The sequence below is a fragment of the Diadema setosum genome, chromosome 17, assembly GCF_964275005.1.
Source record: "Diadema setosum chromosome 17, eeDiaSeto1, whole genome shotgun sequence".
Lineage (NCBI taxonomy): Eukaryota > Metazoa > Echinodermata > Echinoidea > Diadematoida > Diadematidae > Diadema > Diadema setosum.
In genome coordinates this window covers 1,672,288-1,686,160 of record NC_092701.1, presented here as the reverse complement: position 1 = coordinate 1,686,160, position 13,873 = coordinate 1,672,288, and the positions used below count along the sequence as shown (strand labels likewise).

The following is a 13,873-nucleotide window of genomic DNA, read 5'->3' as shown; positions in this document are numbered from 1 at the left end:
CCGTGTCTTGTAGCGACTTCTCTTCTATGGTGATGGGGTGGAATGCCTACTAGCACAGGGAGCTGGTGGGTAGGGGTTGATTTCAGGCAGCCTGTGATGGTGAAGAGAGCAGAGATGAGTTGGGCCTCCACCTTCTTAGTATGGCACCTATGCCCTCAGGCAGAGACAAAGTATTCAGCTGAAGCATAGACAAGGGCGAGAGCAGTGGACAGAGAGTGGTAAAATCGCCTCCCCAGTTAGGCCGAATAGTCTGCTTAGAAGGCACACTCTGGCAGATGCTTTCCCAGCTACATTCAGGGCATGGTGACGGAAAGTGAGTGAGAGTGTCTTGCACGCCATGCAGTTTGGTGTAGGGTTGACAGTCATCTACACAATAGACATAGATGTGATCCACAGATGGTCCGATTATTTGGGCTTTCAAAAGTAGACTCCTAGTCTCGGTATCACATCACGAGAATACTGCAAAGCTGGCATGTTCTCTCTATTGAGCAAGGCCTGGCGAAAAAAACATGAAAGACTTACTGTTACCGATGCAAGAAATTCCTCTTTCAATATCGTTGAAATATTAGCATAAATATGATATCTGCTGTGTTCTGGGAAAAAAGTTAACTGTGATAACTGTTAATGATATAAACTTTTAACTTCAAAAGGCTTTCTTGTGTATATTTCAGACATATTGGCCCAAATTCACGAAGATGGTGCAATTGAAATCATGCTTTAAACTATGGAGAATTTGTATGGAGCGCCAAGTGTCACATGGTCTACCGTAAAAAGAGGAATGCTCACATGCATCTTACTTTCACGAATATCTTTTTATATGAATTAAACGCTACTGGCAATTAGCGAAAATTTCATGCCACAAAAAATGTATCAGCCCCAATTTGTGAAAATATTGTGCTGCCAATATGTTATGTTTTACAGTATTTTGTTACAAATTAGGCAATATCACACATGTTGCTCCATATAAATTATTTATGGTTTAAATAATGCTTTCAGCCAAGTTCAGTGAAAATTAGTCATATGGTATTTTCAAGAATATGAAAATGTTAAAAAGTTTATGCACAACATACGATGGACAATGCATGACAAGTGTCAGATGAAGCGTGATCGCAATAGCTCACTTGAGCCTTTGGCTCGAGTGTGATGAAAAGGAGAGAATACTAAACTTACCTCTGCAGCACTTGGAAGAAAGGATGGAGATGTCAGGCACAAACACAGGCCACTTCAACCTTCAACAGGCAAAAGAAAAGCCATTGAATATTGATCATATGGATATAATCCAAGACTGATGTGTTATTTCGCCACTTCTTTGCTTGCTCAATGTCTGCCAAATACTAATAAATGATAGAAATTGATCAGTACGAACTGTTGAGGAAACAGGGGTTTGAGCACTAGTTAAAATGATTTGGGTGAAAGGATGCAAAACTTGTGGTATATACACGTACCACAAACATGACTGAGTCGAATCTTGTGTTAAAAACATGAAGAGTCATAGTCATCACTCTGTGTTTTATTATGAAGTATTGATTGATATGAATTACAACACATGAATGTATATTAGAATTTTGAATACATATACAACTCTTACTTTGTTCAAGGTCATTTAAACATTTTAATACCTACTTTCCCCTGATTTTCTTTTTCTCATCAGAGGCAGACCAGAAATTCCATAGAAGGGGCATGAGCCTTGTGCCCCCGTCTGGCTTTGCTACTGCTCGTAACACTTATCACACGATCAAAAAAGCTTTTCCTTAGCATTCAATTTTCTGTATTAATATACAGTATTCTCAAATGATAAGTTTGCAAAATCTAGTTCCTATAGTAAACACAATAATCTTCTAGGCTATGTTATATTGCTGTTCTATGTCTGTCTCATGTCTGTGCTTTGTTTTACTTCAATTCTATATCTGCTCTATTTCATTTTAATTCTGTTCTACATTGTAATGATTGTATGCTGCAATGATCACATTTCTGAGCTTTAATCAAACTGTCATTAGCAATTACTTTGAAACAAAATTACTTTTGTCATGTGTTTCTGTCAATCCCGATGTCTTGATATTACAGTCGTCTTGTTACTTTTTGTCTTGTAATGTCAGTTTTTTTCTGTAGTAATCTTACTTTCGTTGAAGTTTTGTTTCATATTCACAAGCATGATCTTTTCAGTGGATCCCTCCCTTTCTTTTAACTTCAATCACTTCAGTATTAAATATAATGTATCACTACTACTGAGTCTTTTTTTATTGTTGTATACTCTCTCCTACATTTGTAATGATATATTCTGTTTACCTAATTCTGCATTACAAAAGAAAATATGACAAATGAAAATAAATTTTTATTGATTTGAGAAAATACCACATTACTTTGCATAAACTCACGATACCACTCATCAAAACTGTATTCTAATAGCTTCATGGTAACTGTAATAAAGGGGAATAACTTCAGCATGAAGTGCATCAATACCTATGCTATATACATGATCAATCAATGTATCACCTTCTGTTGTAGCATCAAGTACATGTTGTTGATATCCATAAGAACACATCAATTTATGCACACATGAATCACTCGAATTTTGTCTAAGATTTTCATTAAAGTCACCAATAACTATACATTTTGTACTTCTTTGCTGCAATTCTATAAGTAACCTCTTTAGTTTCTTACAAAATTGTTTCTTGTCATATCTAGGAGGTCTATATATCACTGAAATGAGATATGAGGAACAAGTTACTGCGAATGTAATATATTCTAGATTATTGACATGTAAATCCAGCCTACTAATAGATTTGACTTTACTATACACTGCAACTCCACCATGTGCTTGATTTTTCAGTGCAGAAAATAAGGGACTTTCATCAGAATAAGACTTTGACCGAGGCTGATTGTACATTTTAAACTGATCTAAATTCACATCAAAAATGTCATCATTAAGCCAAGTTTCAGTTAAACAAACAATATCAGAATTTTTTAATAGGAAATTTGATTGGATATCTTTGAAATGTGCTTTAAGACCTTGAATATTATGTAACATTATATTCATAGTTGCAATGGAGACATCATTACCAATGTTTGTGTCATCAATAAATGTTGGCATGTTCTCTAAACTTTCTTGAACAGCTGGATTGCAATACATAACTTTTGGATCAAAATCTTCAATCGTTAGTCCACCTAATGATCTAACACGGCTCAGAGCTACATATGCTTGCCCAGGCAAAAATATATTTTTCAGAGAAACAACAGCTTTTTCCACTGTCATGCCTTGTACTTTATGTATTGTGCATGCGTATGCTAATTTCAAGGGAAATTGTTTCCTAGTATATTTTTTTCCGATTGATTCCTGTTGCATTTCTATTGACTGAAATCCTACCTTTCCATTGTCAAATTTTACCACCACATTTGTAGGTCTTGCATTTTCATTTACTCTTACTATGTCAGTTACAGTGCCAATGCAGCCATTTGATAAGCCTTTGGTCACATTCACATTTTTGATAAGCATCACTCTAGAATTTTCAGCAATCCAAAGATACGCTGGCAAGGAAGCTTTGGTACATCTCCGTGGCTTGTCACATCTTTTGTTTTTACCCTCATTATCAAGTTCAGAATCTTCTGCATCAATACATATGATATTTGTGCATTTCTTGTGAAGCATTATTTTATTCCAGTCATTTACTTGTTTGTTTGAAGAATATATATGCAATCCATCCTCACATTGTTCTCCAGTTTGGCATGATTGAAGAACTGCTATATCATCACTAGATAATTCATCTTTCTTTCCTTTTATCCTTAATTTGTTCAAAAGAACAGCAAACTTTGCATCATCTTTTTGTCTCATTATTTCATCCAAGTTAATTATAGAGAAGTTGTCTGTCCATAAAGAACTTTGCAGTGAATCTTTATACAAAGGAGTACCTTTTACTGGGGGTAACTGATAGAAATCTCCAACTGCAATAACTGAAACCTTTCCAAATGGAGTATTATCACGTGTCTGTTTTATTTGCCTTAAACGTCCATGTATATACCACAACAGCTTCTGATCAACCATGGATATTTCATCAATTATTAGTATCTGTAGTTGACCCAGCTGATTACGTAAATGACTTATCTTCTCTTCTCCAAGCGGTTGGTAAGGTAGTGTAGCAGAAATGGGTATGGACAGAGCATTATGAATAGTACTACCACCAATGTTGTAAGCCGCAATTCCAGTTGGAGCTACTTTCATAATTGAAATATCATCTGGATTATGCATCATTCTGCTAAGAATTCTTGTCCCTTCATTACAAATGCATTTCACTAGATGACTTTTTCCTGTTCCAGCACCACCTGTCACAAATATCTGAAATGTTGTTGGTTCTTTTCCGTTAACTCTGTCAAGACACCATTGACGTATTTTGTAGAACACCTTTTGCTGCTTGCTATTTAAAGTTCTTAATAAGACATTACTGTCTTCTCTCGAAATGCTACATGATCGAAATTCTATGCCATATGACTCTTTCTCCTGAGATTTGGACTCAAGATCTGGGATTCTAAATTCATTGTCAGCATCTTCAACTTCTTCATGGATTTTAGCTGTTTCATGTCTTTCAATTTCTGTTTCTGGGCAGAGTAATCCCCATGCATCTTCTTGTGGACCAAATTTCTCAAGATATTCTTGTGCTTGATCAATTATATCAGCATTTTTTTCAAACTGCCTAAGATTTTCACTGACAATACTTTTGACACTTTCCAGGTTTTTATTATACATTCGCACAGATCCAGTTTGGTAAAATTCCTGATATGTCATGAATTGATTAGGTTTTAACTGTTTATCAATGCGGAATGGCAAATACAGTTGCAGTATACTCTGATAATATTTCTCTGGGGTTACGGTCGGTGAAAAACGAGGATATCTTACTACAGCATCATTGGTTCTTGATCGTTTTTGTACATAGCCCAGCTGATCTCTCAGTTTGAACACTTTCTGTTTCGGTTTCTTACCCTTTATATCAGATTCACTGAGTAGTCTATACTTTGAACAAAATGTGGCTAAACACATATTTTCAAATTCAAAACCATCAGGTCGGGCTTTATATTTATCAATTCTGCTTGGCATCCATGGACTCCTATCATCATCGTCTTGTCTGCTTTGAATAACACTTAATGGTAAACTCATTCTCACAGGGTTTGGTCCAACAGGTATAAACTCTACTTTTCTTGAGCACTCTTTCAATCTCAGGCTACAAACACGATACACACTTTCTTGCGCTGAAACTTCACGGTTTTGCATGTACACATGTCCTATTTCTTTCATACTTTTCCGAGCATCTTCATTGCCCTCTTTCATTTCACTTTCTGCATTTTTCAAGAGCAAACCCATCTCTCTTTCTGCTTTTGACATGTATGACACAACATAAACAATGCAGGCATACTCATTTGTTATATACTGCAAATCCATATTGGCATTCCAAGCTCTGAGTAAGAATGGATTGTATTGATTCACCCATATATCTTTTGGATTTCTTCTCATGACTATATCTTCTTTTGTAGCTACGACATTATAGGCATCTTCAAATTCCTTTTGACACATCCCAAGAACTTCAAAGAGCTGTCTAGCATTATCATATGTCCGTTCCATACATGATGAATTTTTTACTGTAGACAGAATTTCTTGAGCTTCATCTGTAACTTCCGGATTATCATCAGGCTTCACAACAAATGTTTTCTCAGAAGGTGGTCTTGGAAAATTAAATCGACAGGTAGTTCCCTTTTTCTTGCATGATTTTGAATGTTTCTTAGAATGAAGTTGAACATTCTTCACTATTTCATATAGTTCTTCATCTTCATCCTCACATGGAATGTTGCATGAAATGTACTTATCAACAAAATCTGTGACATTTTCATCTTTGTCAATACCCAAGTTAGGTGCGTTTTCAACCCAGAATAAACAGTGTGTGTGTGGAGATCCTCTCTGTTGAAATTCAATTCTGTAGAAGTAGTCAATTATTTTGCCAATAGGTTCTGCCGGAGAAAGAATCACTTTGTTCAAAAATGCATGAAAGCGTTTGTCAAACATACGAGCTACTGTCACTGGATTTGACTTTAATAAATTACACTTATCTGTCCAATCTAGATCATTTGCTTTTCTTCTATCACCTTGTTGATTTAGCAATGTGTTAATAACTTCAGGCCATCTCATCTCAGCTGATGAAAATGATGCAAACCATGTAGGCTTTCCAAGTTGTCTAACCATTGCTAATACATCTTTCTGTGTAGATTGCCAGTATGGAGGTGTTCCCCGTATTTGTTTCAGAAATTTGTATCCTTTATTCGAATCCAGTATCTCATGAAGTTTTCTTGTATCTTTTAGATCTGAACATTGCATCGATGTGGAATTATCTATTTTTTCTGAGCTTTTTCTGAGAGCTATAGAAACATTAGAAAGTATTTGTTGCAGTTCATATATACACTGAGCATAAAATATATATTCTGTATTTTTTGCAAATCTGTTGTCTACATGCATCAGGCGATTATGTAAATAACGACCAAGTGTTACATCAGTGTACCTGGTATCATGAAATGTTGGCTGGCCAGTTGGAAATAGAGCAGGAAAACATTTTGCCTCATTACTCTTATCCATCAACAGCGATACAGGACTATTCTTTTCACAAGGTGCACAACATATGATATCATCGAAAAACTGATCAAGCACTTCCTGCCTCATATCAACCTTCTGTAAACATGTGTCCAACTGAATGCCTTGTAATCGTCCATCTTGATCATCCTCCATATCATCGTCATCATCGTCATCATTAGTGTCATTTGAATCCAATGGTTTAACACTAGCTGCTTGACTTCTTTTCTCTGATAAATCAGAGCTCCATTCATTATCTATAGCAATATCAGAATACCACTTATTATTTTTCCTCAAATATTTCAATGCAGCTAGCACATTCTTTTTCTTGACAAATTGATATTCATAATATCCTTTATATGATAGTTTTCTTTTCAATTTTACACGAATAAATTGATCATCAGTCTCTGGACGAGGTAATATCTTTACAGTTTCATCTGTGCGTGAAGGTACACAAACTGTTGGGCCATGTACTCCATATTGTCCTCCTTTAGGCAAGTTCAAAATTTTCATAAATGGAATGTTTAGTGCAATCAAATGCATTTCCAACTGATTCAGATTTCCAAGTTCTGCAGGAATAGCATGTAATTCTAAATTATTTCTGCTAGCTTCAGCAGGCATATTACCAGCTAATAATTTCCTGTGGCAAGTGTAACAAATCCATAAACAATTTCTTGGTGACTTGACTATTTGACAGTCAACATCACAGTCATCACTGCATGTATGCAAGTACTCCTCTTTTAAGCATTTCGTATCATTATATTTTGCTTTTGTGCACTTCAAAACTTGATTTTTGAATAATAATTTCAAACATACACAACATATATATTCAGGGCCATGTGAAACAATTTCCCTAAATTTTTTCAAAACATGATCACTATTTCTCATATTAATTTTCTCTTGCTTTTTTCGCTTCATGTTTCTCATTGCAACTTGCTGTCTGTACACAGAATTTGTCTTGTATTTAATGTTAGCAACTTTTCTCATAATTTTCTTATATCTTTCCCTGAATATAATATTGTTTTGATAATTAGCTTTCTTAATTTTCTTTAGCCTCTCTCTGAATGAAGCATTGCTGTGATATCTAGCTTTCCTCAGTTTCTTACGCCTTTCTCTGAATGAAGCGTCGTTTTGATATCTAGCTTTCCTCAGTTTCTTACGCCTTTCTCTGCATGAAGCGTCGTTTTGATATCTAGCTTTCCTCAGTTTCTTAAGCCTTTCTCTGAATAAAGCATTACTTTGATATCTAGCTTTCCTCAGTTTCTTAAGCCTTTCTCTAAATAAAGCATTGCTGTGATATTTAACTTTCCTCAGTTTCTTAAGCCTTTCTCTGAATGAAGCATTGTTGTGATATCTAGCTTTCCTCAGTTTCTTAAGTCTCTCTCTATATAAAACATTGCTTCCATAGTTAAGTTTTCTCATTTTCTTCAGCATTTCCCTGAATGAAGCATTATTTTGATATTTGGCTTTCATCTTTTCCCTCATCCTTTTCTTGATCTTTTCTCTTAAAAGAGCATTGTATTTATATCTAGCTTTCATCTTTGTGCTCATCACTTTCTTCACATTTTCTCTGTAAGTGGGATCCAAGGAGTACTTGTCTTTTTGTCTCTTCTTAATTTTGTTTTTCTTTTCTACCCTGTAAGGTACATCTGTTTGATATTTTACTTTCTCTGCAGCTGCTCTTTTAAGTTTGCGGAATGGAAAAGACTGATCATTTGAAAAAATTTCTGTTTCTAACTGCTTTTCCTCATTTTTTTTCTTCTTTCTTTGTGCTCTCATTTGATCTCTATTTTTTTGTCTTGTAGTATTAGCACTACGTTTTTTTCGTTTTTTCCTTTTTGTAGTTTGCATAGTAGTATTAACTTCTTCAGATTCTTTAGGGTGCCTACTCATTTTAACTGCACGTTCCATGTCATCCTCTAAATCTTCATCACTCAATACATTGATTTGACAATCATCGGCATGTTTTGTAACTTTCCTCTTTGTTGTGAGTTTTCTATTTCTTGTCACAGGTGTTTCCATATCAGTAGTGTATTGTGGTCTTGACAACTTTTGACATGAACTTGATGTTTGAATCCTTGGACATACAGATTCTACAACATCGTAATGATTGGCATTTGTGTGTTGCAAGTAAATACCTTTTTCTGATGTAACAATTCCAAACTGAAGTTTGCTTGCACCAAATAATTTCCATTTTGAACCATTATCTTCATATATATAAATATCAGTATCTAGTAAATTGGATAAGGCCATTATTTCCAGTTCTGTAGCCCATGTGCCATTGTCAAATACTCTTTCCTTTGCAATGTATTTTACAATATCTGTGTATCCTGATCTTAAAAGGCTTACATAATCTCCCTTGTTTTGTAAAATATGTTTAACTATTGCTTTTCGAACATCACGGTGTGAATCTTCCTTGCCACATGTGACATATGATATAGCTCTGTAAAAGCAATTTCCATCACCTGTAATTCTATAGATATTCAATGGTTGTGACAGCACAGTAATGTTACTGTTTTCTACCATATCTTTTTGCACATCATTACTGCTACATTTGTCATTAACCTTTACGCCTAATTTGCAACAAAGCTTCTCTCTGTCAGATTTATTCACAGGTCTGTACATGAGATTAATCTTTTTAACTTCTCCCACTTGTCTCACCTCAGATGCATCAATGTCGGCATTTACTGTCTGTTCACATGTGTTTTGTAATGGAATTTGTGTCTCTTGCAGGTTTGATACCATCATTTGTTTTGATGTCATTTTCCTCATTCTAACACTGCATTTCTTTAATGTTAGGGTTTTAGTAATCTTAGATGATAAATCATGACTTTCCTTCTTGTTCTTTACACTTGTATCTGAAGTCACATGAAATATAGGTAATTTCTCATCCAAAGTACTAGACAGAACAGTAGTTACACTTTCCACTGCGTCAAAATGATTGCCTCCAGTGAACAGAATATATATGCCTCTCTCAGTTGTTACTTTGTTGTAGTATCCAGGTTTCCTTGCAGACAGTATTTGCCAATTTTGTGTTCGATCATCATACACATATATATCACGATCTAGCATATGTGCCATTGAACTAATATCAGTGTGACCAGCCCATGTTCCTAAATCCATCAATTTCTCTTGAAGTACAAAATCCCTGACACTCTGATATTTCATTGTGTCTATTATATTTTTAAATAAATCACCCTTTTCCAGTAAATGTGCCACATTGGATTTCCTGAGCATGAAATGGTTTCTTTCGCTGCCAGTAACTACATGAGCAATACTTCTGTAAAAGCAGTTGCCATCACCCATAACTCTCTTGATATTTACAGGCTTCCCAATATACAAACTTTCATTTCTCTCCTCCATTGATTCATTGGCAGTACCACTGTAACTGACATTCAGATTATTGCACAAACACTGCTTGTCTTCGTATGTAATCGGCACAAATTTGAAATTTCGATCTCTTCTTTCTGTTGTCTTCTCAACTGAAACAAATTCAACTTCATTCTCATTTTCATAGTCATCACTGTATACATTTACTCTGTTTCCCTTTGTTTCATTTCCAGTCTTACAGCTATCACTGTTAATTCCTTTAACACGATCACAATGTTTTGAAATGTTGCTATTTTGATCATTTGTATTCCTACATGCAGTAATTACTGAGTTTGAATTCTTGGAACCACTAGTTGTCACTGCATTTTTCTTAGAATTGGATTCTAATACCAGGCCGGTTAGTTCAAACTGAGTACTACGTAAATCACATGCCATTGATTTTGCCAAATTTAAACAGTGTACCTGTATACCTTGCCATGATGAAATGCTAAGCAAGACACTGCATCCATCTTGTACCAAGTATCCATCATGACTTCTGGAATGAGAATCAAATACATAATAACCACTGTGATGCCTAATGATTGCAAATGTACTCTCAGCAAAATTCATAAGACATGCATCATATCTGCACAGTTCTTGTTCTAATGCTTGGCTCAATGACAAAGCACCAAAATTTGACAAATTGTTTTGATTTCCATCCAACACTCCATATTTTGATTCAGCATAGGTTATTTGAAAGTTTTCATCCAAAATATGAAGTTCCTTGGGTAATTCATCTATCATTACAAGCTCTTCATTCAACGGTGAATCCTTCTTTATGTAATAATACAACTCATTCCCAAGTGTCAGAATCTGATCAAGATCACGAGGTCTCATTTCGATTCCATTCTTTGTTTGGGTGTAGAGAACTGCCACAAGGGAATTACATGCACATTGTTTGCCAGCAGTGTAACCAAATCGTTGATCACCTTGATTAAAATTTCCTTGTGCAATTGTTTTGGTCACAGGATATGTTTGCCTTTTACCACATTCAACACTTGAGAGTGAAACAGGCTTACAGACATGTTCTTCAGTCTCTAAATCACTTGCAGCTGGTTCATCATCTAATACATGTACTGCCGATTCGTGTACATCATATGAATTATGGTGGTCAGCACTTTTTGCAGAATCATCATTCATTACTATGCAGTCAGATGGATTAGTAGTTTTTTCACGTTCAGGCAAGAATATTGAATTATTACAAACTTCAGCACACTGTGTAGCTGAAACAGGTCTGTGACATGGAGAGTGAACACTTCCATATGTACAAGAATTCACAGGGAACAATTCCTTCACTGATATTTGTCTGTCACTTTCAACATCTTTTCTTCCATTGTAACACGAGTTCAGTTCATGCACATTGTGCATTCTGTCACATTTCACTTTGGATGTATCATTCGAGCTTGTGTTGTCTCTACTTGTGGAATCACTGTCCTCGTGGTCAAATGCTTCATTCTTACACAACTTTTCATTATTTGCTACATGTTCTCCTTCAGGAATGTCAGGTTTAACCTTTCCATTATCACGCACCTGTGAGTCATCATTTTGTACCGGTAGCACACTTTGTCTGTTGATCTTCGTAAAACGACCTTTCTTTCTTGGTTGCCGTGCGTTTCCACCTCCATACAGCCTGTTCACATTCCAAACTTCTTTTTCAATGTCTGTGGAAGGGACAGAGGCACATGTAGTCTGATCACCATTCGGTACGCAACATTCATTACTCATATTCGAAGTGCTTTTAGCCACATCAGCCCAACTTCTCTGTGTTTTTGCATAGATTTGCTCAGTGTATTTTGCCATAACATGAGGTGACTGAACACACTTCGAATATACATTCAATACAGATTCAGTATATACCTGCAGACTATCATTTCGTTCTGTGTCCAAGTTTGCATTCACATTTCGCTTCACGAGTTTACCAGGTTCTTTTTGCCTTCTTTCTACTTTTGATTTCTTGCCCTTGCTGGTCTTGGCTCTTTTCTGTTTTTCAAGATAGTAGGCTTTCATTGCTTTGCCAATGTAGGTCACACCAGGTTGGAGAGGCACACCATTTACTGATCTCACTGAGCTCTTGTTAAAGGTCTTGGTCTTGGGATTGTCAGTCATTCTTTGGGATGTTGTCACTTTTGTCTTCCTTGATTTCACAGTTGTCCAACCATCACCAACTGCAGTTTCTAATGGCTGAAATTGGCTCTTGGTCAGATTTGTCCTAAATGTCGAATCTGATTCATTTCTCTCACAATCTGCTCTTTTCTGCACACACACATTTCTCATTTCTGCAATTCCAAGTTTGTCCTTTCTTTTCACATACCTTTTTTTCAGTCTCTTGGTTGGTTTCTTTCTCTGGTTGCTCTTGCATGATGAATGTGAAACATCAATACCAAAATCTTCATCACCAAGGTCTTCGAGAAGCTCGTATCTATTGAAATGATAGGGAATGCCAATTTTATCAAAGATGCGATGGGCAATATTATTGCTTCCACATGCTGAACATATCCAAATCAGCCTTGCATCACACAGTTTAGCCTCAGAAATGGTTCCTGTACACATCACATGAAACTGCTTGCCACAATCCTCACATGGTACTCTGCTTTCATTTTCATTGATCACATTGCAACATGCATCACATTCACTGACCTCTAGATTTCTCATCAAGTCACAACTATGGAGGATATCTAGAATATCACCAATAACATCCTTGAATTCACTTGCTTCCATTGTCAAACTATATGGCCTTAAATCTTTAAACTTATGCTACAATATATCAATCAACTGTTCAATTAATATACTTCTTGAATCCGTATACCTGTATGAATCACGTCTACTCCACGAGTATTATTATTTTATTTTAGCAATATTGCGTTTACTGTAGTGTCTTGACACTTGCATGTACTAGTATATGTGTACTGTACTTAACTGTACAATGTGATTGCAATGATGCAACACCCGGTCCTTTTCTACCAACAGATGCCGTTTTTTGTCTACCAAGCAAAATGTGTGTGCTAGTGCTATGTACTCAAAATTTCTTTTGTACTTCACTGTATAAGTCAATCAATAACACTGAAGAGATTTGTTTCTACTAACATGTAGCACTCTTTGTCTGTTACGTGCTGGTAACTGCTACTGTGGCAGTTGCAACAATGTGATTACTACACTCACACTTGTTTGTCTATTTTTGTGTTTATATACTGAGTTTGCTACCAGAATAACAGCTGTGATTTTTTTTTTTTTTAATGTTTATATAAAAATAGCTTCAATAACAATACACAATTTGTATCAGTCAGGTCGCTTTAATATGAAAGTGAATATGAACTACACGCAATATTTTTCTTTCCCCACAAGGTAAATCTCTTTATAAGCACATGTACATGTACAATGCCAAAATCAATCAATTCTTCCACAAAATCAAGACGTCTTTAATACTTAATCCTCAATGTTGTGTCTGATATACTTTCTCCAAAGTCTTTTTTGTTTAGTTTTTGAAGTTTCTCTGTCTTTCCTTCAGGTATCTTTGTTTTTCTCAAGAGTCTAATAGTTACACTTTGGCTGTCAACCACAACTCTGTGACTCAAAAACTTTTTGCAATAAAAATAAAGTATACAATATCTGATGAAAAATAAAGACAATTTAACTATTAAATACGAACCAATTGTATTCAGATAATAGCATAAAATATACAGATGAGATCCAGATATGATTCAAGACAAGTTTCAGATACCACTGAAAATGATATTCAGAAATGATTGGAGGTATGATTTAGATATGATTCCAAATGACATTCAGATACAACTAAATAAGATTCAGTGCCGAAGGATATTTGCACAATCACACTGTCCACAGACTATTTTTCTAATGATTTCTCTCTGGTTTACAATTCAGTTGAATTTTCAGTTGAAGTTT

The 13,873-nt window shown here is 35.5% G+C and overlaps 2 protein-coding genes across 3 annotated transcripts in view; one reads left to right on the top strand and one right to left on the bottom strand.

Moving 5' to 3' along the window:
• LOC140241092 (uncharacterized) overlaps nt 1-13,873 on the top strand; it is a 329,537-nt gene that overhangs the window by 173,696 nt on the left and 141,968 nt on the right. The window lies entirely within an intron of this gene.
• Nucleotides 1,209-12,691, bottom strand: LOC140241278 (uncharacterized). Of its 2 annotated transcripts, XR_011902069.1 has the most exons (3): nt 11,504-12,691; nt 10,405-10,469; nt 1,209-1,229 (listed from the first exon to the last, which is right to left on the bottom strand). XR_011902069.1 is itself a non-coding variant. In XM_072321028.1 (2 exons), the coding sequence occupies exons 1-2, from the start codon at nt 12,689-12,691 to the stop codon at nt 10,461-10,463; spliced, it is 1,197 nt and encodes a 398-aa protein (XP_072177129.1). In that variant the 3' UTR covers nt 10,368-10,460. The 2 variants fall into 2 exon arrangements, 1 of the variants encoding a protein (XP_072177129.1); XM_072321028.1 differs by lacking the exon at nt 1,209-1,229 and having other exon boundaries at nt 10,368-10,469.

Excerpts from the sequence above, each read along its gene's own strand:
- LOC140241278 (XM_072321028.1), bottom strand. The coding sequence starts at position 12,691 with ATGGAAGCAAGTGAATTCAAGGATGTTATTGGTGATATTCTAGATATC.